General features: G+C 43.0%; 2 protein-coding genes across 4 annotated transcripts in view; one reads left to right on the forward strand and one right to left on the reverse strand.

Annotated features, from left to right (window-relative positions):
- Positions 1 to 1550: 1550 nt before the first annotated feature.
- On the reverse strand, positions 1551 to 2366 carry LOC112265327 (39S ribosomal protein L41, mitochondrial-like). Its single transcript, XM_024442502.2, has one exon. The coding sequence runs from the start codon at positions 2364 to 2366 to the stop codon at positions 1959 to 1961; it is 408 nt and encodes a 135-aa protein (XP_024298270.1). The 3' UTR covers positions 1551 to 1958.
- The window catches only part of LOC112265326 (patatin-like phospholipase domain-containing protein 7), a 29278-nt gene continuing 7474 nt past the window's right edge, over positions 2338 to 24141 (forward strand). The window contains exons 1-27 of one of the 3 annotated variants that reach the window (XM_024442500.2): positions 2338 to 2426; positions 5342 to 5394; positions 5539 to 5625; positions 5884 to 5980; positions 6236 to 6309; positions 6562 to 6659; positions 6804 to 6944; positions 7339 to 7498; positions 7737 to 7817; positions 8106 to 8234; positions 8577 to 8657; positions 9211 to 9385; positions 9786 to 9878; positions 9969 to 10072; positions 10293 to 10451; positions 10716 to 10793; positions 11066 to 11271; positions 11412 to 11543; positions 11917 to 12040; positions 12239 to 12428; positions 12568 to 12717; positions 12851 to 12914; positions 13038 to 13206; positions 14622 to 14804; positions 15225 to 15343; positions 15910 to 16066; positions 16270 to 16386. In XM_024442500.2, coding sequence (XP_024298268.1) covers positions 2423 to 2426; positions 5342 to 5394; positions 5539 to 5625; positions 5884 to 5980; positions 6236 to 6309; positions 6562 to 6659; positions 6804 to 6944; positions 7339 to 7498; positions 7737 to 7817; positions 8106 to 8234; positions 8577 to 8657; positions 9211 to 9385; positions 9786 to 9878; positions 9969 to 10072; positions 10293 to 10451; positions 10716 to 10793; positions 11066 to 11271; positions 11412 to 11543; positions 11917 to 12040; positions 12239 to 12428; positions 12568 to 12717; positions 12851 to 12914; positions 13038 to 13206; positions 14622 to 14804; positions 15225 to 15343; positions 15910 to 16066; positions 16270 to 16386 — 3225 coding nt within the window. In that variant the 5' untranslated portion in view covers positions 2338 to 2422. Of the gene's footprint in view, positions 2427 to 3048; positions 3154 to 5341; positions 5395 to 5538; positions 5626 to 5883; positions 5981 to 6235; positions 6310 to 6561; positions 6660 to 6803; positions 6945 to 7338; positions 7499 to 7736; positions 7818 to 8105; positions 8235 to 8576; positions 8658 to 9210; positions 9386 to 9785; positions 9879 to 9968; positions 10073 to 10292; positions 10452 to 10715; positions 10794 to 11065; positions 11272 to 11411; positions 11544 to 11916; positions 12041 to 12238; positions 12429 to 12567; positions 12718 to 12850; positions 12915 to 13037; positions 13207 to 14621; positions 14805 to 15224; positions 15344 to 15909; positions 16067 to 16269; positions 16387 to 24141 lie in introns of those variants that run through there. The other 2 variants (XM_024442499.2, XM_024442501.2) reach the window with 2 other exon arrangements.

The following is a 24141-nucleotide window of genomic DNA, read 5'->3' on the forward strand; positions in this document are numbered from 1 at the left end:
CAAACACACCCACACCCAACATTCTCACACAGATTACGTCACGACGGCCGATTCTCAAATATTTTGTGAACCTATTTAATCATGGGATAACGGTCAATCGTGGCATTTTGTCACCCTCTACTGGACCACACACTTCATCAAAAGGCACAGAGATTACAACAGCAGAGTATATGGTACGTACTTTCACCTCACCTTCAAGCAAAGTGTGGGAACTGGGGCATGACGTGCACATGAAAACTTACCCCTTTACCACAACTACCATGTCTGATTGATTTTTAAAGGGCATTCCAACAAAAAGGTTTAGTAAAGTACCATATATTCTCTGTGGCATGCCCACTTCCCTGTCCCAACCCTTCTAAGACCACATGCTGCATGTGTGGCACTATGACTGGACCCACAGGTCACTTGCACTGTGAAAGCCCAGGAGGGAGAGGAACAACAGGAGAGGGAGATGGTTGCCAGGCAGGAGCACCAGCAAAGTAGAAGTTGAGACTTGTTTAGTCTCATTGGTCAAACCCATGAAATCAGGAGGCAGAGACAGAAGAATGCAAATATTTCACCTGTGAGGAATGTACCTGCATCGCCTATTTGAATGTTCAAACAAAACAACCAGCACCAGTTTCAATTATAATTTATTTTAAATTATAAATATCAAATCTTAAAGATAGAGCACTTACAGTAAAAAGCAAAAACTGTGATACAAAACACTGTCACACATTTAGATTTTTTAAACTGAAAGTGCTATATGTTGAAAACTTTACTGCTGATGTATAATTTTTGGGGAGCATATCAACAGTGGACTAATGAACATTATACAATGTTTTCAGTGAACTATCACTAAATTATGCTTGCTTCCCTGACAAGTGCATCATGGACTTGTTACAACTGTGCTGAGAAATGTTCCAGGAAAAGCACTTCCAAGTATATATTACTGAACAAAAAATGTCAAAGATTGTAAACATTCTATGCAACAACTATGAGAGAAATAAGCATGAAAGTATGGAACATTTCTGGGATCTTGTATTTAAGAGAATAAAACACAGGCCACTTTACATGTTACATTTATTTGTATATATACACACACTGAAAAATTTACCATGGATCCTCAGATCCTCAAAAGGTTTTACAGCTGCACCATCGAGAGCATCCTGACTTGTTGCATCACTGCCTGGTATGGCAATTGCTCGGCCTCCGACCGCAAAGCACTACAGAGGGTAGTGCAAACGGCCCAGTACATCACTGGGACCAAGCTTCCTGCCATCCAGGACCTCTATACCAGGCGGTGTCAGAAGAAGCCCCAAAAATTGCCAACAACTCTTGCCACCCTCGTCAGACGGTTCTCTCTGCTACCATACGGCAAGCGGTACCAAAGTGCCAAGCCTAGGTCCAAGAGGCTTCTAAACAGCTTATAGCCCCAAGCCATAAGACTCCCAAACATCTAATCAAATGGCTCCTTTTACAGTGCTGCTACTCTCTGTTGTTATGTATGCATAGTTACTTTAATAACTCTAACTACATGTACATATTACCTCAACTAACCCAGTGCCCCATTACATTGACTATGTACTGGTACCCCCCTGTATATAGTCTCACTATTGTTATGTTACCGCTGCTCTTTAATTACTTATTGTTATCGCTTATCTGGATTTTTAAAAACGGCATTGTTGGTTAAGGGCTCGTAAGTAAGCATTTTGCAATAAGCAATGATTTTGCTTAGTGCAAACCTCGACTACATTCGAATAGCCTGTAGCCAACATGCATATTGAGGTCTAAAAAAAAAAAAAGACCAAAACATAATATACATGTTTAAATAAGAAGTGCATAATGCTAGTACTTTCAGCAAGCACATTCATAATACACCAGGGTCCAGTAAAACCTCCTGACCTCCCAACACAAACTAAATAAGTCAATGATCCTTAACGCTCAGAGTTCCAGATGGATCAGATTTGGTGGACTACTTATCGTATAAAGTTCTTGGGGTAGAGCTTGAATAACTTTCCTTCCTGTGTGGGTTCAAACCCGTATTTCTCCAGCTGTTCCTTATCAAAGGAGCCTTCCTCAAAGTCTTTCTGGATCTGTGGGGCCACAGTCTCAGAGAACAGACCCTCAGGGGTGACAGCGGGCTCCGTTCCTGCCGGGGTGCGGTACGACACGTAGGGCTTGAGTTTGAATCCCTCTAAGTTTGGCACTACAAACTGAGGAATCATTGCCTGTACTGGAACAAATTTTCTGCTGGAGGTCAGTACTCCTGTTGGCTGTGCCCCTCTGCCTTTGTAGTGAGTCCTTGAGCCACGCTTGCTGGTGAATTCAGCCATACGATCTGCTCCTCTCACAAGGCCCCTTCGAAGAGCATTCAATACACCCATCGCATCGAAGAGTTTCGGTCTCGAGCTGGAGGACAAATCTGTATGGAGTCAATGAAATGGGTGAGATTACAACTGATAGTTTAAGCCTACTCTGGAAACAATATTAAGCAGTTAGCTCCTCACTGTGGTGAACCTAGCAACCTTTATGGTATCAGTTCTTTCACATTCGTTTAAATTAAGTAAATGAGACTAAGATGAAGAATGAGAAATCAATTGTTATATTCTTCACTCCAGTTTCCTTCGCTTTCTCGCTAACTCGAATTACCACATGTTCCATGTTGTGATTCTTCCTGAAGATATGGCTAATAATTGAAAACGTCTAAAAATTGTCCTCTGTCCATAGTTTCGTTGCTAGCAAGATGGTGTTTGTCCCTTGTATGTTGATAGCACGAGTTAATTAGCTAACGTTAGCTGATGTAGCTGGCAAAACACATGGCATGGGTTACCAACACACTCTCGGTTTGTAAACAGCTGTAGTGCGGACATTAATTGTTGAAGTAGCTAGCTAGATCAAATTTTGGATGAAACGCACGATAGGCACTAGCTACATGACTTCGATTAATCTCACTTTAGCGATAATACGTGGAAATTCTACACACTCACCTTGAACAGTGCCCACCGGAAGATAGAGCGCACACGAAGACACCGACGTCAGAATAAAACGTTTTGTTATTGGTTGGATTCAGTCAGTGGTAGCCAATTGGAATTCCAGATACTGGAATGAAAATACATGTGTACAAGACTTTGACAGTGGAGAATAAAGTGGAACGTTTGGTAATACGATCCAGTAAGTGATACTATTTTAATATAACCATATAGTGTGGTGCAATTCCTTTGTGTTTATTTGACTGCATGGCAACAAAACTGCATAGCGGGACTTCGTATGTTTGTTTGTCAGTCCATTGAGCTTCGCGTGGCAGTTGTTACTCAAATGGCCATATAGCCGACCGAGGTAAAGTTGGTTTTATATTCACACATTCGGACATTCAACAGATATTCGCCAAAAGCCATTTAAAAATGTGAAAATCATTTGCCACAAAATCATCAAACTAGATATGATTTATTCTATAAATGTCTAGCATACTTTTACAACCTGTTTTGAGTAGAAATTCCAGTTTTTATTTTATAGAAATACATACAATCTATAAAATCCCATTTGAAGTGATTTAAATCAATAACTAATTCACCGTTTGTCACAGAAACATCAAACTAGATATGATTAATTCTATAAATGTCTCGCATACTTTTACAACCTTTGCTTTGAGTAGAAATTCCAGTTTTGATTTGATTGAAATACATAAAATCTCATATTGCATTTAAAGATGAAGAGATCAATAACTAATTCAGTGATTGTCGCAGAAAAAAGGTGAAAATATGCATTTATTTGCAATAACTTTAAAGAAATGTTGATTTCAAGTGCAATTTGTTCTAAATGAAGTTGCACAATGTCTGCAAATAGTTATTTCTGCAAGGCATGTGAATTGAAAGGGATATGGTAATACCTTCACAGAACAGCGCAAACTGGCTCTAACCTGAATAGAAAGAGGAGTGGGAGGCCCCGGTGCACAGCTGAGCAAGAGGACAAGTACATTAGAGTGTCTAGTTTGAGAAACAGATACCTCACAAGTCCTCAACTGGCATCTTCATTAAATAGTACCCACAAAACACCAGTCTCAATGTCAACAGTGAAGAGGCGACTCCGGGATGCTGGCCTTCTAGGCAGAGTTGCAAAGAAAAACTACATATCTTTGTCCAGTGTCTGTGTTTTTTTGCCCATCTTAATCTTTTATTTTTATTGGCCAGTCTGAGATATGGCTTTTTCTTTGCAACTCTGCCTAGAAGGCCAGCATCCCAGAGTCGCCTCTTCACTGTTGAAAACAAGGACATTTCTAAGTGGCTCCAAACTTTTGAACGGTAGTATATGTTATGGTTCACTCTTAGATTTCCTTATCTCCACTGTGGAATGTCCATGTTGATCCTCTTGGTTGTCTTGGTCCTCTTGATCCATCCACCTGTCTTCTTTGTTAGTCAGGCCTGACCCCTTAGTTTTTTCCTGTAATCTAATTTAATATGACTGAAGATAAGATGCAGAATTTTATGCCAGGCCCCTTCTAATAGGGTATAACAGACTCCTTAGAACTTTGACCACATGGCCCTCTAGACAGACTACATGCCCTCTATCAAATCAAACTGTAATGTTTACTCAAAACAAAGGTTGTAAAGGTATGCTAGACATTTCTAGAATAAATCATACATAGTTTGATGTTTATGTGACAAACGGTGAATTAGATATTCATTTTTACATTTTTAAATGGCTTTTGGTGAATGTCTGTTGAATGTCTAAAACCAACTTTACCTCGGTATATAGCCGTCCACAGCCTGGACCTATGAGCACCAATTTAATATCTGGGATTAAATGTAATTGATTGGAAATATAGTCTTATTCTTCCATATTTCTTCCATATATACATTAGGGAAACATTCGTAGAGTGGTATGCCTGTGTTTTGTCAGTTTGTTGATCAAGCACAGCTAGGCAAAAAGTCCAGTTCTTGAAAACAATCCTGCAGTGCCCCTGCACAGTATTTTCTGAACAGGCCTTATTGTTATGCCTGTCATGAGCAATCTGTTTACGTTGGTGTGTAGTCTCCTTGTTTGTGGGTGAGTCTATTCAAGTATGCAAGTGCAGTGGCAAGAGGGTGTCTGGTGACAGAGTGCAGCAGAAAGTCACACTGTGCCAGTTCTCTGTGACTACAGCCAGTGAGTGATCCAGTGTTCTCATTTCTAATCTGTTTTGTTAGGGGATGTTTTTTGCCTTAATTACTTTTTAGGAGTTCAATAATTCACACAATGCACCTTTAACCCCATTCCTTTCTGATTAGGCCTATCACTGTATGGAATGATTGAAGTGTGTGAGAAAGACTTTCTGATATTTTCTACAGTCTCTTCCACTGTGACCTTGTTTTGTTGTTGCCAGGAATGGATGACAAGGTGGATGACAAAGATGAGGACAGCTGCAGTACATACCCAGTAATAAACCAAGTTCTATGTCTCCTACCCACTCTATTACCCTGTCTAATATGCAGTCTTTGATTCCATTCCTCTATCTAACCTCCTATATGCCTGGTCATGAATACACATCAGATGAATGTTGGTTTCCTTTTGGTTTTGTAGAGCCTGGTGCCTCTTGGCAGTGAAATCAAGGCCAGGATGCAACATTGGGTGGAGGACAGAACAGAGACTGCTATGCCATTGCCATTGGTAGGTAGCTACCCAACACTTTCTTCTCCAGCACTTACTCTGCAAAAAATGTTTTTGTGGCTGTTCTTAGATCAGCATGCCAAAAGCCTACTGTTTCGGCGTCCCAAATTGCTCCCAGTGTAAGCCTACTAGGGCTCTGGTCTAAAGTAGTGCATTTTATAGAGAATAGGGTGTCATTTGGGACAAACCCCTAGCCAATATATTAGTGTGGATGTGGTTTGGTTCACGCAAAATAATCATCTTCTTTTCCCCTCCCAGTGGACTGGTTTGCTGATCGTAGCTGTACTGGCTGTGGTGGGAGTGTCTCTCATAGGCGTTGTTGTGTTTTTATTCTACAGAAGATACGAACAGTACAGTCTGTATTCCCTTCCTCCATTCCCTCATAACCGAAGAGCTTACTATTTGATTTAATTGTTAGAATCAGTTGTTGTACAGTAACTACCTACTTGTATTAGCAAATATTTGAAACCAAAATATTTGAAACCAGTAAAATACTGAACATTGTTCAAGTTTGTAACATTGTAATGAACCCCCCCAAAAACTGTAGATTAGCTCTAAAAGCCATTTAGGCCTAATATGTTCATGGCATGTTTCTGTATGTGTTTTCCAGAGGAGGAGCAGCCTCACTATCGCTTCAGGAAAAGAGACAAAGTTATGTTTTATGGCAGAAAGATCATGAGAAAGGTCAGTCCCTCACATATTTTGTCTGGTGTGTCTCCCATAACTGTTTGGCGTTATTGTCAGTATAAATAGCACATAGAGATACAGTAGATTGTCCGTATGTTAGGCTCCACTGTAGCCTGGTCAAGCGGACTGAACACTGCGCTCTGGTTTCATTTGACTTCACTTGTCAGAATGTGAGCTACTGCGAGATCAGGCTGGTTCCACAGAGTATATTTAAATAAAAATATGTCTCCCTGTTTTTCTCCATACCAGGTGCAGACCTTGTCCTCTACCTCAACCCCTATCTCTACCTCAGGGTCCCAGAAGCAGCGAATCAGGAAGAGAACTAAAGTCCTGTCTATAGCACGAAAGTGAGTCATGACTACATTGTGTATTCAGATGACACCTGAAGTGATAAACTCTCCTTTCCTGATGGTGAACAATTTGACCAAGTTTTGTTAGTTTTAAGGATGAGTTTGAACACCACACACTAAGGCTAACACTCTGTGTCCCAGAATCCTGCGCATTAGGAAGGAGCCTCCCACCCTGGTGGCTAAAGAGCCCCCTTCCTCGTTGCTGGAGGCTGACCTCACAGAGTTTGACGTGCAGAACTCTAACCTGCCCTCTGAGGTGCTCTACATGCTCAAGAATGTCAGGTGAGGGAACCGCAAACATACGTCAACACTTAGACCAGGGATACTCAAATCTGGACCTTGAGTCCAGTTACACTGATAATTCTCATTCTTGCACTTTAATCCAGGCAGTCATTGTAAATAAGAATTTGTTCTTCATTGACTCGCCTGGATAATTATTATATATATATATTTTTTAAATGGTTAAACAACAACAAACCCAGGACACCTGGTGAGTTCAATTAACTACCAGATAAAAAATAAAACCAGAAGTGTACCAAGACTCAAGGTCCAGATTTGAGTATCCCTCACCTAGACTGAGTAAATTATGGGTTCTCATGTTGTAAGGTGTTGCATTACCAACAGTTGTGTTAGCAAAGCCTGTGAGTGATCACCCCTGTGTAATCCATCTCACCAGGGTCCTGGGCCACTTTGAGAAGCCTCTGTTCCTGGAGCTGTGTCGTCACATGGTGTTTGTGCAGCTCCATGAGATGGAGCCTCTCTTCCGTCCCGGGGACATCGACGACAGCATCTACGTGGTGCAAGATGGCCGTCTGGAGCTCTGCATACATGAGAGTGTAAGGTCTCCACATGCTATATCTATCTGGTGCTGGAGACAATGTTATTTCACCTCAATGAATAGGGAAATGACGAAGGTATTTGCAGTGATTGAAAGGAAATTGTATTCCATCTTTGACAAACATTTCGCCCCAAGGTCATGAAGGTCTCCGACATTACGATGTGTTTACAACTACATGTATTATGTTTGTAAAATTTGACAGTCAAATGCAAATGAAATGTATTTTGTTGTTATAGGATGGGACAGATGTGGTTGTGAAGGAGGTGTTGCCAGGAGACAGTGTCCACAGTCTGCTCAGTATCCTGGATGTCATCACTGTATGTTACGCTTTCCACTCTGTCATTTACACTTTGACTCAACTAGCGCATGTTTATATATCCGCTCCACTCTGATAAGTACCTAAGATACAGGAGGCTGGTGAGGGGCAAACGACTCATAGTAATGGCTAGAATGGAAAACCATGTGCTTGATGTATTTTATACCATTCCATTTATTCCATACCAGCCATTACAAGGAGCCCGTCCTCTGGTTTAAAGTGACACCAGCCACCACTGAACTAAGCTAGAATGAATTCCTCTCGTCCTCTACCACCTTATGCATCCCAGGGTCACTCAGCCCCCTACAAGACTGTATCTGCCAGAGCTGCAGCCCCTTCTACCATACTGCGTCTTCCAGCTGCTGCCTTCCAGTGTGTGTTTGAGAAATACCCAGAGACTCTGGTCCGCGTTATCCAGGTACTGTTACTATCATTGACAGACTGTCCTAGGTTGCGTCCCAAATGGCACTCTATTCCCTGTATAGTGCACTACTTTTGACCAGGGCCCAACTGATTCAATGCCATTTGGGATGTGGTCTGTAGATAGGGAAATCAGCGATTATATAATCTCACTCAAATACTGGAGATTACACCCCTGACTGGTTTGTATGCAACTGAAACATTATTTTGTAGCTACACAGCTAACCGCAAGATACAAAATGGCTGAGTATTTAGTATTTTCAGGGACACAGCCTGGCTGTACTCTGTTCTGCTCTCCAAAAACAGTGTGGCCGTTGTTACTTTTTGTTGTCCTTTCTAGATCATCATGGTGCGCCTGCAGAGAGTGACCTTCCTAGCACTTCACAACTACCTGGGTCTCACCACCGAGCTCTTCAATGCGGTATGAGACACACACGCACACACACACACACACACACACACACACACACACACACACACACACACACACACACACACACACACACACACACACACACACACACAGAGACCTCAATAATGAAAGATGATCCATGACTGGGTAATCTCATGGGCAGACAATGTAAACATAAATCGTATCGTAGATCTGACAGACACTGTATCTATACTATGGCTGCCGATAGCTAACGAGCAGCAATAGGTCTGGTGCTTGGGTTTTTCGACACTTGTTATTTGGACAAATTATGTTTTAGCATATTTTGAATTCTCAGAAGGGGACGGGACATTCAGCCCATAGACTTTCCCATAACATGCAAAGAGAGAGGGTTGAGCGCCTCGTTCCAGTTCCGCTCCTCATTCTGGCATCTCTTAATCTCTTCTTTTAACATGTATGGACCCAGCAGCTGACCAATTACTCAAGACTTTAGTTCTGAGTTAACCTGAGATTAATGACTGGGTATTTAATCTTTGAAGGGAATGCACAAACCTGATGGTTCTCTGTGTGTGTTGTGTTTCAGGAGAGCCAGGCAGTCCCCTTGGTGGCAGTGCACAGTGTGATAGGTGAAGCCAACCCTAACAGGGGTCTACACAGACGGCACTCCCGGTCTGAAGAGGCTGGGCCTGAGAGAGGGGGTTCTCATAGACCGACTCAGTCTGAAGAGTCTGGCCATGAGAAGGGGCCCAGTGACACAGGTCAGTTATTATGGGATGGTCATCTCACTGGTCAATCTCAGCATCATTGCATTGAATGATCATTTATCCTTTGGTTTTGCATAGGGTTCCATAATTCAGGTAACTTTCTCCCCAATAAACAAATCCCAGTTGAAAGATTCCTGAAATCAGGAGGGTATAAGCAGAAAATCCGGGAATCCTCCAACTCGGATTTCTAGGAAAACGTGGCAATTTTGGGAAAGCTACTGGAAATGTGAAACTCTAGTTTGGATTATGTCTGGATTACATTTGGAACGCTTTATCATGTAAATATTGATCCAAATGGATGAATGTGGAGGCAGTTATGTTATGTCACTATGAACAATGGTGGCTTTCTGGAAATACATACTCATGGTGTTGCTGTATGGTTGTGGTGTTTCAGAGAATGGGGAGAGGAAGTCCTGTCTTTTAGATAGCAGCCCCACCACTAAAGGAAAGAGGTCTCGCTCTCAGTCCACTCCTATGGCAGTGTCAAGTAAGCATCCATTACCTCATGCACACACACACACCTGTACTGTACAAGCCCTGCTCCGTGTGTCTGAATGCTCTCTCCTCACACTCTCAGGTGTCACGTCTGCTGACCTCAACATGACGTATCAGCGAGCCAGAATACGAGAAGCAGCAGCTAAAGCAGAGACACCACCAGCAAGTCCCCAGGTCCCACACAAGGTATATGATCCACTGGAATCTTAATGGACACCTCTCACTATGTAGTAACAAAAAAGTTATAAAGATACATGGAAAATCAGAAAGGCTTTTCTCTCTCTCTCTCTCTCTCTCTCTACCCCTTCTCGCTCTCTCTCTCTTGCTCTACCCCTTCTCTCTCGCTCTACCCCTTCTCTCTCTCTCTACCCCTTCTCTCTCTCTCTCTCTCTCTCTCCTTCATCAGTCCATTCTGAAGAAGAGTGTGACTATGCTGCATACTCCCTCTGCTGTGTATCACTACCGTGAGGCTGGAGAAAGTCAGTCAGCCCACATCCACCACAGCAAGATCAACACCATCTTCCAGGCTGCCAAGAAGGACCTGCAGCGTCTCATACAACTACAGGTACTGCATGGCTCCCTCTGGGTCTCAGTATACACTCTAACTCTGGCCCCGGAGAGACACACCATGTGCAGGCTTTTGTTCCAGTCCAGCATAAACACCTGATTCAACTATTTACAGTCCCGATTGAAGACTGTTATTGCTTGATCAGTAGCTGGGCTTGAACAGAAGCCGGCACACACTGCGTCCCTCCAGAGACTTTGGACATTCCTGCCATAGAGCCAATGTGTATTTTCTGACCCTCTCTTCTTTGCCTCTCTCTGTCAGGACCTCAGTCTTTTGGAGGGCAGAGTGACTCTGCGTCAGGTCAAAGCTGGCTGTGTGGTGAACAGCCAGGGGGACCAGGTCAGTCTATCTGTCTGCATGCTGGTGGTGGTCCATAGCCCTGAGGCTAGAGCTCAGCTCACTACAACGTCTACTTCTTCTCTCAGTAGCACTGGCAGAAACAGTCGTCCGTTTGTCTCTGCATGTTATAAGTGGTTTATTTATGCGTTTCAAGTAGCACCCTATTCCTTATATAGTGCACTGATTTTGACCAGGGCCCATAGGGAATAGGGAGCCATTTAGGACGCACCCATTGACATTATGTACATCTGTGTCTCTGTTCCCTCTGGCAGGATGTGAGTGTGCAGTTTGTGATCTCGGGGGCGCTCCATGTGTACCAGAGGACGATCGACCGTGAGGAGGACACACTGCTGTTTCTCACCCACCCGGGGGAGATGGTGGGTCATCTGGCCGTGCTGACCGGTGAACCCCTCATCTTCAGCGTCCGAGCACACAGGGACTGCACCTTCCTGTCTATCTCTAAAGCTGCCTTCTATGAGTATGTGTCACTCTCTGTCAATGTCTGATGGCAGTGTTGTCACTGTAAATGTCATCTTTGTCCCAGAGTCCCACCTGTTGGTGTTCATGTTTTTGTGCACAGTAGTTGCTATCTGAACATGCGAATGTGTGTCTATGTAGGATCATGCGCGAGGAGCCCAGGGTGGTGCTGAATGTGGCTCACACCGTGGTGAAGAGAGTATCCTCCTTCGTCAGGCAGATAGACTTTGCTCTGGACTGGATGGCTCTGGAGGCCGGCCGCGCTGTCTACAGGTACCTGCTGAATAGCATCAAAGTACATACGGATGTAAGATCTTAATTTGAGCCGGTCTACAGCAAGAAGATAATACTGCACCAACAGGAAATGTGAATTATTATGTTGATTATAATTAATGGCATTTTTTTAGGGGATAATGCGTTTTTTGTAAGGGAAAATTTCAAAGTGGAATTACATACTTCAGAAGACTTAAAACCTCAAATATAAGTTATTCTGCAACGGTGTGATCAAATTAAAATCCTACATCTTAACAGAACACTAGAATGGACATTGGCATCGTAGCCACATGACATAATGGCTCTCTCTGCTGAATGGGCTCATGTCCTCTATCTGTTCCTCTGTCTCACCTCTATACCCACCCTTTCCTAGGCAGGGAGACAAGTCAGACAGCACCTTCATCGTCCTCAGTGGCCGCCTACGTTCTGTCATCGCAAAGGATGATGGGAAGAAGGCGTTGACTGGGGAGTATGGTCGCGGTGACCTCATTGGGGTGGTGAGAGTGTTGTAGAATCCCATATTATTCATGGGTTATGTATTTACCTCTAGCTTGGTCCCAGATCTTTTTGTGCTATCATGTCCATTTATTGTCACCCATTGTCATAGCATCTGGGACAGGACTAATTTAACTCGACATTTCAGAGATAGAACCCTTTATTAACTGTTGTTCATAAAACTTGTGTGGTGTCATCAGGTGGAGGCCCTGACCCATATGAACCGAGCCACTACAGTACACGCAGTCAGGGACTCTGAGCTAGCCAAGCTGCCTGAAGGGGCCCTCAGCTCCATCAAGAGGAGGTATCCACAGGTAGTGACCAGACTCATCCATCTGCTGGGTCAGAAAATCCTGGGGAATATGCAGCAGGTTAACGGACCCTTGGCAGGTTAGTGTACATTCAAAGCGTGTGTGCCATGGGGAATGTGTGTCTGTGTGCCTGTGTGTGTGCTGTTCTTGTATTTTGTCTGTGTTAACCACCCATGATGTCTCCCCCATGCTACTGTGTTCCTTCCCCCTGTATGTAGCTAGTGGCCTGTTCCTACACACCCCCAGCAGTAAGTGGGATTCAGGGAACCCTGCCTCTAACCTGTCCACTGTGACCATCCTGCCTGTATCATTGGAGGTACCTTTAACAGCCTTCACACTGGAGCTGCAACATGCACTCAGTGCCATTGGTATGTACCACGCTAGTACTCCTCCAGTTCCACCAATCCCAGTGACTCAAACAGCTTTCCCATTGTCGGACAATAAAGTGAACTACTGGTCAACATTCAGTATGTACCATTTTTATTTATGTTGGTCCTTTAGGTCCAACCTTACTATTGACCAGTGACATCATCAAACAGAGACTGGGTGCTGCCGCACTTGACAGGTAGAAATGATGTCATAATGTCAGGCATGCACTCGCTTATCTGCTTTAGCACATTAGTGTCAAGATCAGTTCATTGTCATAGTTGATGAAAACACAAACACATCTCACCTCTCTCCTCTATAGTGTGCATGAGTACCGTCTGTCCAGTTGGCTGGGGCAGCAGGAGGACATCCACCGCATCGTTCTCTACCAATCAGACGATACCCTAACCCCCTGGACGCAGCGCTGCATCCGCCAGGCCGACTGCATCATCATTGTGGGACTAGGAGAGGCTGAGCCCACTGTGGGCGAGGTACAAAACACACAGCCTTTTAAAAACAACGTATTTAACCTTTATTTAAATGGAAGTCCCATTCAGAAGACCTCTTTTACAAGAGGAACCTGAAGACGGGCAGCTGAATAAAGAATCAACATATAAAACCTTATCTGCCTAATTGGAATTAGCATAGTCAAGGGACTACTTTGTTGAAAGCAATATCTTATCAAGTGGAATTACTGGTAAAGAGTAATGAGTGTGTTTGTGTGTGTGTGTGTGTGGATTAGTAAAGTGTAAAGGGATTCTTAATGAGCTTTGTTAGGTTTAACCCTTATTAAAGTAAGTCTGTTAATTAGGGGTTGAATGACTGATGCTCTAGCTTAATGAGGAAGGAGATTTACAAAGCTTGTCTCTTTTACCCTTTAGAGAAAGACTTTACGGTATGTTGCCTGTAAAATAAAACATCTGGCAATATTTTTTAGAACCCAATTCATACAGTCCCATTTTTACCACATTCTTGCCAGGTTAAGCCTTTATGTCTCCTGTGCACATGCCGGCATGTTTAGGAGTATGAGTAGACGTGAGCCGATGTGGTCAGACATCTATTTTAATAAATCAACTGAATATACACCATCGAAAGAAATCCATTATTCATTTGTTTTAAGAAACATTCAAAGAATAATTAAATACATTTTGAAAATAACAGAATGGCGTATTTTGAGCTTAATTATGTTACGGTTCTATGCAGCCATGGCGGCATCATCCAAATGAAATCATGTTATATTGTTCATTTAAACAGACACACCTACCCTGATTAGTCAACACCCATATATTTTATAGTAAGAATATAACGGAATAAAATACAAAGAATATTATTTCTACACACAACTGTCATATAAAAAAAGGTGATATATTGAAACTGAGCCCAAGGCAAGCTCATGATTTTTAAAATCCACGTTTCTTCTCTTTTCTACCCTCACTCTGCTTTGTTAAGGAGCAGGCATACGGTCTTACATTGAGTCTCTTCATCATGATACCCATAGGAAAGGCTTTTGGACTATTTCATTCTCTGCTGTCTGATTGCTATGAAGGGATAATATTGATGGGCACCCAATCCCTCTTATACAGTGTACTTCTTATAAAGCTACTACCGAATGTTTGAACACATATGGATCTGGTCCAATAGTTTATTATTACATGATGGATAGGACATCATGTGAGATGCAGCTTGTGACAGAAGACTTTAGAATTTCACAGCTATTTGTATTTCCAGATTACATTTCCACCCAGCTGTCAGTGACATCATGCCTTGGGGATGTGTTCAAGATGGCTCTGGGGCTCAGGTCCAAAGTAATGGCCTATATAGGAAATAGGGTGCCATTTGGAAAACAACCTTAACTCCACTGTGGATATGACCCTGTTGTCCCTGTGCTGTGGCCTCTGTCCCCTAGTTGGAGCGGATGCTGGAGGGCAGTGCTGTGCGGGCACAGAAGCAGCTGGTTCTGCTGCACAGGGAGGATGGTCCCCCGCCCCAGGGCACTGTTGACTGGCTCAACATGAGGAGCTGGATCTCCAAACACCTGCATCTCTCCTGTCCACACAGGGTCTTCTCCAAGAGGAGCCTGCCTAAACTGGTACCTTATATACACACACACACACAGGCACAGAGACACACAGGCAGGCACAGGCAACGCAAGCACACGCACACACACTTTTCCAAGAGCAGCGTGTCCAAGCACACACACACACACACACCTCAGCCAGAATAATCCCAGCTCCTCTCACTAGGGAATATTCAACCTACTTCTTGGTCTTGGTTCACTCTGCTTCACTGCTCATATGATGTAGGTCTCAGAAAGAAGCCTTTAAAGGACAGCCTTGACCTAGTCTGCTTCCCAAATGGCACCCTGTTTCCTATATAGAGTACTACATAGCACTCAAAAGTAGTGTACTAGGGAATAGGGTGCCAATTGGGATGAATCACAAGTTTGCAGACTCTTTCCCTCTACCCCTGGTCTTGTGTTCCTGTTGTGGTCCTGTATGGTCATCCTCAGAGAGAGATGTACGAGCGTGCTTTCCAGAAGCCTCCGGACCGCCACTCTGACTTCAGCCGTCTGGCCAGAGTACTGACAGGCAACACCATCGCCCTGGTGCTAGGGGGAGGGGGTGCTAGGTACTGCTACTCTCTCTTTACCTCACACTCCAGTGTAACATGCTCATGAACATGCAGCACCATCAGTAGGACTTTTGAAGCTGATTAGATATGTAGTCTGCAGTAGTCATATTATGATTTCTATGCTGCAGATTGTTACAACTCTGCAATTATATAAAGACCATTATTTTGTGATTTTAGTCCCATGTAATGTTTTTTCCATGTTTTTGCCTAACTTTACATTTGTAGTATAGTGTTCTTAGTGCCTGTTTGCTCTGCATTACTCTCTACTCTGTCTACCTTGCTGTGTTTCTGTGAGGCCTGTCTTTTGATGATGGCCTTTCTGTCTGTCTTGTCTACTCTCTGCTTCTCTTTCCTTTCTGTTCTGGCATGTCCAGGAGCTGGGTCAAGGTGGGTACTACTCACTCTAGTCCCCTAAATACTGCTCTACTTGAATGTCCACTAAAGGCTTCTTAGACTGAACATCCCCCTTTCCCCTGCTTTTACTCACACACTGACTGTGCTTATTGTACAGTGTCATTTTTTGGAATCTGTAACCTAACCGTGGTCTGTGTTCCTCTATCCAGGGGCTGTTCTCAAGTTGGCATCCTGCGGGCGATCAATGAGGCAGGAATCCCTGTGGACATGGTGGGTGGAACCTCCATCGGCTCCCTGATGGGGGCGCTGTACGCTGAGGAGAAGAGCAGCAGCCGTATGAGGGTTCGCGCTCGCGAGTGGGCCATGGTGAGTAGGTACAGGACCACAATGAAAATAAGTCGGTAGACTTTGTGTTTAGCATTTTTGATGATTTGTTATGTATGTATTGTTGTACTCCAGTGGCTGAGACAACTCTATATTTTAAATATGTCAAATAAAATTCAAGGAACTGGGTTAAATGCATTAGAGAAGTTTACTGTAATGTATCTCTCTCCCCTCTCCATTCCTAGGACACAGGGTCCATCTTCAAAAATGTGTTCGACCTGACGTACCCTGTGACCTCGATGTTCTCTGGGGCTTCCTTCAACAACAGCATAAGCTCTGTCTTTAAGGACAAACAGATTGAGGTGAGACTGAGTAGGTTATACTGTAGTCCACTCCCAATGACAGGATTCCATTTCTAATAGTGACTGGTTAAAGAATAAGCCTCGTGCTGGATTTTTTTTGTGGTTAATATGACCACATGTCCCGAATTGTGCGTGACAGTCCTGAATTTTGTCCCTTTGTCCCGCAACCAAACAATCATGTCCTGCATTTTATCAACAAATTCAAACACCACTAATTTAGAAAAAAAGGTTGATTTGTCCTGTATTTCAGTCAGACATTCCAACTTGTCTCTTGCGTTCACATTGCACACCTGAAAAGATATACAGTTCCTTCAGAAAGTATTCATAGCCCTTGACGTATTCCACATTTTGTTGTGTTACAGCCTGAATTCAAAATTGATTCAAACATTTTCTCACCCATCTACACACAATATCGCATAATGACAAAGTGAAAACATGTTTTTAGGAATTTTTGCAAATGTGTTAAATGAAATACAGAAGTATCTAATTGACATAAGTATTCACACCCCTGAGTCAATACATGTTAGAATCACCTTTGGCAGTGGTTACAGCTGGGAGTCTTTCTGGGTAAGTCTCTAAGAGCTTTGCATACCTGGATTCTTGCACATTATTCTTAAAAAAGTATTAATGGGGATCATGTGACCCATGAACGAGATGGCTGCATGAACTAAGAGCTCTGCACAAGTAGTTTCCAATTCCTAATCTTACCTCCACTTCAAGTTTAAACTCCTTTAGCTTAAGTCAAAAAGTAATGGCGGCTACAAAAGGTGACATTACAGGTGACATTTTTACCCGGACTCGAGCATTAGCGACGGAAAAAGGCTCCAAGAAGCAGCTAGCTTCAGGAAAAGCTAGCACCATTAGCCAGGAGCAAGAGGACCCCCCCCCCGAGGCCCAACGAATGCCAACCTCGCACTCTGTCGAAGACATTCTTTCTGAGCTGAGATCCCAGCGTACAGAACTCAACATTTAGATTAGCTGCCATTAACTCTCAGCTCAGTGCGATAGGGGGTAAGGTGGCAATCCTGGAAAATGCTTTGCCTGACATCAACAACAAGATGTCCAGGCGCCCTGTGTTAATGGTTGAGGCAGAGGGGTGAATCCTATCCATGGACAGACGCCATGGAAACAATAGCATATGCTAAAAACAAAATAGAACATCTGGAAGAGAAAACAGAGGACCTGGAAAACAGGGGGCGAAGGAATAATTGTGTTCTATTAAATCTGGGCTAAAAAGAAGAGGGAAACATGCCACTGATCCGCTACCTGCAAGACAAACTTCCCGAGTGGCTCCACCTGTCCACCGACAGTCCCATAGAACTTGAGAGCTCACCGAGCACTGAGGCCCCCACCAGCAGCCAGACAACCACCGCGCCTTATCACCATACGTTTCCTGAGATTCACAGACAAGGAACGAGTCCTACAGGCGGCGAAAATCAACACCATTACAGTGGGAAATGCCAAACTCACTTTACACCAGAACCTGTCAGCTGGAATACGCCGAGAGTTTGACGAGGTGAAGAAATACTCCATTGACCGAGGCATCTTCAGGGGATTCAAATACCCAAACAAGCTCAGGATTCTTCACCAAGGAGCCCTGCGACACTTCAAAACTCCCGAAGAGGCAAAACGGTTTTTGAAAGACAATCCTGGTCAATGAGAAATGGACCAATGACTAAATGCGATTACTGTTATTCCTAAAGGAGGTAAGACAACATATAGCCGACATCCAAAGACCCACCCGCCCCACTAAATGTCATTATAGCCGTCTAATCTCTATTTATTTTCCTATAGCTGAGAGGGATAGGCTCTATAGCCTAACCTAGGCCTACTAACATTTCAGCCTACTTTTATTTCCATCTTTTTGTTGCTATTATTACTGTGGTTCCCTATGTCCCCTGGGGAAGGTATATGTAGGCTGGGCTATTGATTTTATTTTCTCCCTCTTTTAGTGTGGACTGGACGGGGGCTACGTTGTCATTTACTCAATGCGGGGCGGAGAGGATGAGGCATTTCTTTGGTGGGGAGGGGGAGACGTTGTCATTTACTCAATGCGGGGCGGAGAGGATGAGGCATTTCTTTGGTGGGGAGGGGGAGACGTTGTGCATTGCTAACTATTCCTGTTTTTTGTTTTTTTCGGAACACAGAATTGAGACTGAGCGGGGGGTAATAGATCCAATGGGATGTGTCGAGTTGTTTGGGAACTCTGCTGGGGTGTTCAGAGTGTTATTTTATGTACACCTTTTATGTGAATGCAGCTGTAACTATTATCCACCTTTACCCAAAGATGACTTGCACTAAAGTTCGATTACTGTTCGATGATGATGACTAGTACCTTAAATCTATTGACATGGGACTGCCATGGTTTAGGTCATGCAATAAAATGGAAAAATATACTATGTGCTCTCAAAAGGAAAAATTAGACATTGCGCTATTACAAGAGACACACCTCTATGATGCTGAACATGCCAAACTCAGCAGAGCTTCGGTGGGACAGGTGTATTTCTCATCTTTCAAAACAGTAGAGGTACAGCCATACTTATCCATAAGAATGTTCCATTCATAATCGACAAAAACATATCTGATCCGGAGGGGAGATTTATTTTGATAACTGGGTCACAGTATGGCCAACCAATTACTATCTTAAACATATATGCCCCTAACACAGATACTCCTGCCTTCATGTCAAAAATGATAACCCTGTTCAATGAGCATTGTGTCTCCTTTGGAGTGGTGGCCGGAGATTTTAATTGTACCCTCAACCCAACCCTAGACAAATCATCTCAAGTCCCCACCACAAATCCTAGATCTGCAAAGATGTTGAACTCTCTTACTAAAGAGATGGGACTGATAGACATCTGGAGAGAGACTAATAGCTCATCTATGGACTATACATTCTACTCTGTCCATAACACCTACTCCCGTATAGATACAATTTTTATCCCAAAGAGTTTCATAAATTCAGCCACGTGTACAATCAGACCCCATAGCACTTTCAGATCACGCCTTTGTCCACCTCCGCTTTGACCTCTGCAAAAACATCCTGAGGTCAAAGAGCTGGAAATTCAACACCTCCATGTTATCAAACGAAGCGCTACATACATTGGTAACTACATGGATAGACAACTACACACAAGACAACAAAGATTCTCCTGTTTCTCTGGCCACAATGTGGGACACTGCTAAAGCCACACTAAGAGGTCATTAATTGCATATGCTTCCTCTAAGAAAAAAGCAATGGAAGCACACAGGCTAGATCTTGAGAGGGAGCTGGAATGCTGTGAAGAAGCACAAACAATCCCCAGACAGCACCTCCTGGAGTCAACTTAAAGCAGCCAAAGCCAAATTGAATTTGGACTATACTCGGGAGATAATTATTATTATTTTTTTACTAAACCGAAATACCATGAGTATAGCAATAGGCCCAGTAGATTGCTTGCTTACCAATTAAAAAAAGAGCAGTCAGAGCGTACAATCATGTCTATCCGAACAGCAGAGGACGAGGTCACATATGACCCAAAAAAGATCCATTTAACTTTTCATGATATTTACTGCAAACTATATACCTCTGAGAGAAAGCACACGGAGGCAGAACTTCACTCCTTCCTAGAGGGACTCTTGCTACCTAAATTAGCAGAGACCGACCAAGAAGATCTCAACTCCCCTTCACTCCTGAGGAGGCCCTGGAGGCAATTACCTCCATGCCACCTAATAAGCCCAGATGGATTGCCCAGAGAGTTCTACAAAGCTCTCCCAGACTCAATGCACACAGCTCGCATTACAGTGTTGCTCAAAAAAGACAAGGACCCTCTATCCTGCTCGTCCTTCCGGACCATAAGCTTGTTGGATTTCGACTACAAAATACAGTGCCTTGCGAAAGTATTCGGCCCCCTTGAAATTTGCGACCTTTTGCCACATTTCAGGCTTCAAACATAAAGATATAAAACTGTATTTTTTTGTGAAGAATCAACAACAAGTGGGACACAATCATGAAGTGGAACGACATTTATTGGATATTTCAAACTTTTTTAACAAATCAAAAACTGAAAAATTGGGCGTGCAAAATTATTCAGCCCCTTTACTTTCAGTGCAGCAAACTCTCTCCAGAAGTTCAGTGAGGATCTCTGAATGATCCAATGTTGACCTAAATGACTAATGATAAATACAATCCACCTGTGTGTAATCAAGTCTCCGTATAAATGCACCTGCACTGTGATAGTCTCAGAGGTCCGTTAAAAGCGCAGAGAGCATCATGAAGAACAAGGAACACACCAGGCAGGTCCGAGATACTGTTGTGAAGAAGTTTAAAGCCGGATTTGGATACAAAAAGATTTCCCAAGCTTTAAACATCCCAAGGAGCACTGTGCAAGCGATAATATTGAAATGGAAGGAGTATCAGACCACTGCAAATCTACCAAGACCTGGCCGTCCCTCTAAACTTTCAGCTCATACAAGGAGAAGACTGATCAGAGATGCAGCCAAGAGGCCCATGATCACTCTGGATGAACTGCAGAGAGCTACAGCTGAGGTGGGAGACTCTGTCCATAGGACAACAATCAGTCGTATATTGCACAAATCTGGCCTTTATGGAAGAGTGGCAAGAAGAAAGCCATTTCTTAAAGATATCCATAAAAAGTGTAGTTTAAAGTTTGCCACAAGCCACCTGGGAGACACACCAAACATGTTGAAGAAGGTGCTCTGGTCAGATGAAACCAAAATTGAACTTTTTGGCAACAATGCAAAACGTTATGTTTTGCGTAAAAGCAACACAGCTCATCACCCTGAACACAACATCCCCACTGTCAAACATGGTGGTGGCAGCATCATGGTTTGGGCCTGCTTTTCTTCAGCAGGGACAGGGAAGATGGTTAAAATTGATGGGAAGATGGATGGAGCCAAATACAGGAAACCTGATGGACTCTGCAAAAGACCTGAGACTGGGACGGAGATTTGTCTTCCAACAAGACAATGATCCAAAACATAAAGCAAAATCTACAATGGAATGGTTCAAAAATAAACATATCCAGGTGTTAGAATGGCCAAGTCAAAGTCCAGACCTGAATCCAATCGAGAATCTGTGGAAAGAACTGAAAACTGCTGTTCACAAATGCTCTCCATCCAACCTCACTGAGCTCGAGCTGTTTTGCAAGGAGGAATGGGAAAAAAATTCAGTCTCTCGATGTGCAAAACTGATAGAGACATACCCCAAGCGACTTACAGCTGTAATCGCAGCAAAAGGTGGCGCTACAAAGTATTAACTTAAGGGGGCTGAATAATTTTGCACGCCCAATTTTTCAGTTTTTGATTTGTTAAAAAAGTTTGAAATATCCAATAAATGTCGTTCCACTTCATGATTGTGTCCCACTTGTTGTTGATTCTTCACAAAAAAATACAGTTTTATATCTTTATGTTTGAAGCCTGAAATGTGGCAAAAGGTCGCAAAGTTCAAGGGGGCCGAATACTTTCGCAAGGCACTGTAATTACCAAATGGCTCGCCAAAAGACTAAACACTCTTCTTCCCAAAATAATGAAAGTGGACCGAACTGGATTTATTAGAGACAGATACTCTTCTGATAACATTCGCCGTCTTTTTGATATTATTGATCAAGTAAACGCACAGAAGACCCCTGTCCTGCTGGCTTCACTGGATGCTGAGAAGGTGTTCGACAGGATGGAGTGGAGCTTTCTGTTCTCAGTCTTAGAAAAGTTCAATATGGGCCCAAACTTTATTAAATGGATCAAATCACTATACTCTCATCCAAATGCCATGGTGACTACTAACGGACTGAACTCTGACAGATTCCCTTTGGGACGGGGCACAAGACAAGGGTGCTCGCTGTCCCCCCTGCTCTACTTGTTGGGGGCGGAACCTCTGGCAGAGTTGATAAGGAGCAATCCAAGTATTATGGGTGTTTCTGCAGGCGGACTGCAGCACAAGATTTCGCTCTACAAGGATGATGTCTTGCTCTACATATCCCACCCTGAGAAATTCCTCTCTCTCATTTTAGACACAATTGCTCAGTATGGGAAGTTTTCAGGATATAAGATCAATTTGAACAAATCCACTGTTTGCCCTCTCAATATTACACTCACCAGCTCTATGAAGACACTATGTCTATTCCAATGGAAGACACAGGGGTTTCTATACCTTGGGATCTTCATAACACCAGATCTGAATGGCCTTTTCAAGGAAAATTATCTTCCAAACCTGGATCTCCCTCCCAATTAGCTTAGTAGGAAGAATAAATGTAATCCGTATGAACATCCTCCCTAGACTGAACTATTTATTTCAGATGCGCCCATGCTATCTCCCAGTTTCCGTTTTCAAAACAACTAACCAAAGCATCACCAAATTTATATGGGGCAATAAAAAACCTAGGATCATGTTCTCCACTCTATTGAAACCTGAATCTAAGGGTGGTCTTGCCCTTCCCTCCCTTCAATTGTACTACTGGTCTTCCCAAATCCGCAACATTCTAACATGGATCACAAACAAACAAGAGTCAACGTGGATTCAGATAGAAGCCCAATCATGTGGTTCATTGCCCCTAAGCTCAATTATCTTCATTAATAACTTTAGTGAAGTGGGCAACACAGCCAAAACCTTTGTGATTTACAGCACCCTACTAGCTAGCATGGAGGGTCTGTAAGAAATTCCTGGGCATTTTCTCCCAAATATGTTCTCACTCGCCTATAGTAGGCAACCCAGACTTGCCAAAAGCCCGGAGTGATGCCAACTTTAATCTTTGGCATACTCTAGGAATCAGGACCTTTTCAGACCTATTTCATCAGAAAACCACTACACTGAAATCCTTCCAAGAGCTCTGCAGTGAATTCAATGTGCCAAGATCCCTTTTTTTTATATCTTCAAATTAGACATGTCATTTCCTCATTTACCTCCAAGAGGAGGTTTAGAACTCAGCTGAATGAAGTTGAAACCTTTCTTGTCACAACACAATCCATTAAAGGCAAAATCTCTTATATCTATAGACTCCTTTCTGAGAAAGGAGGCTCCTCCTTTACTCCTTTGGAAATAATCTGGGAAAAAGACCTCGGTCTGACTATCAGTGATGAGTTATGGGAGGAGGTTTGCGACAGGGTAAACTACTCCTCTACTAATGTAAAAATGAAAGAATCTAATTACACATTTTTGTACAAATTGTATTACACTCCAATGACTCTATAGAATGAAAACAGACATTTCTCCTAACTGTAAAAGATGTACCTCTGAAAGTGGAACCTGTATGCATGTATTTTGGAGCAGTAGAGAGATTGCCAGATTTCGGAAATCTATACATACTGCTGCACAGAAAATACTAGATGGATAGTTTGATATGACCCCGTGTATCTATCTTCTTAATGCCCAGCAGGACTTTGTTCTTGATCCTGACAGAGAAAATGTATTTATGTATTATTCTATTGTGGGCCTTTGATACATCTCCTACATTTAAAATGTGGATTGACCAGATTGTTGACTTTCTCCCAATTGAAAAGCTCACTTATGACCTCCACAAGGGACATCCCAAGTTTGATAGACTCTGGTCTCCACTACTCAACTATATTTCAAATTGGACAGAGTGAATGGGGTGATTAGGGAAATGAGCAGATACATGTTGTGTAAGGTGCTGTAAAATCTAAAAACTAATTATTTGCTTGTCGTCTCAGCTAAGGCTGGAAATAGCTAATAAGAACCTTGATAGTGCTGCTGCTAGTTTTATAAATATTAATTTTTATTAATTATTCTTTGTATGTGTG

Source organism: Oncorhynchus tshawytscha, linkage group LG12 (assembly GCF_018296145.1).
Source record: "Oncorhynchus tshawytscha isolate Ot180627B linkage group LG12, Otsh_v2.0, whole genome shotgun sequence".
Taxonomy (NCBI): Eukaryota; Metazoa; Chordata; class Actinopteri; order Salmoniformes; family Salmonidae; genus Oncorhynchus; species Oncorhynchus tshawytscha.

Excerpts from the sequence above, each read along its gene's own strand:
- LOC112265327 (XM_024442502.2), bottom strand. The coding sequence starts at position 2,366 with ATGGGTGTATTGAATGCTCTTCGAAGGGGCCTTGTGAGAGGAGCAGAT.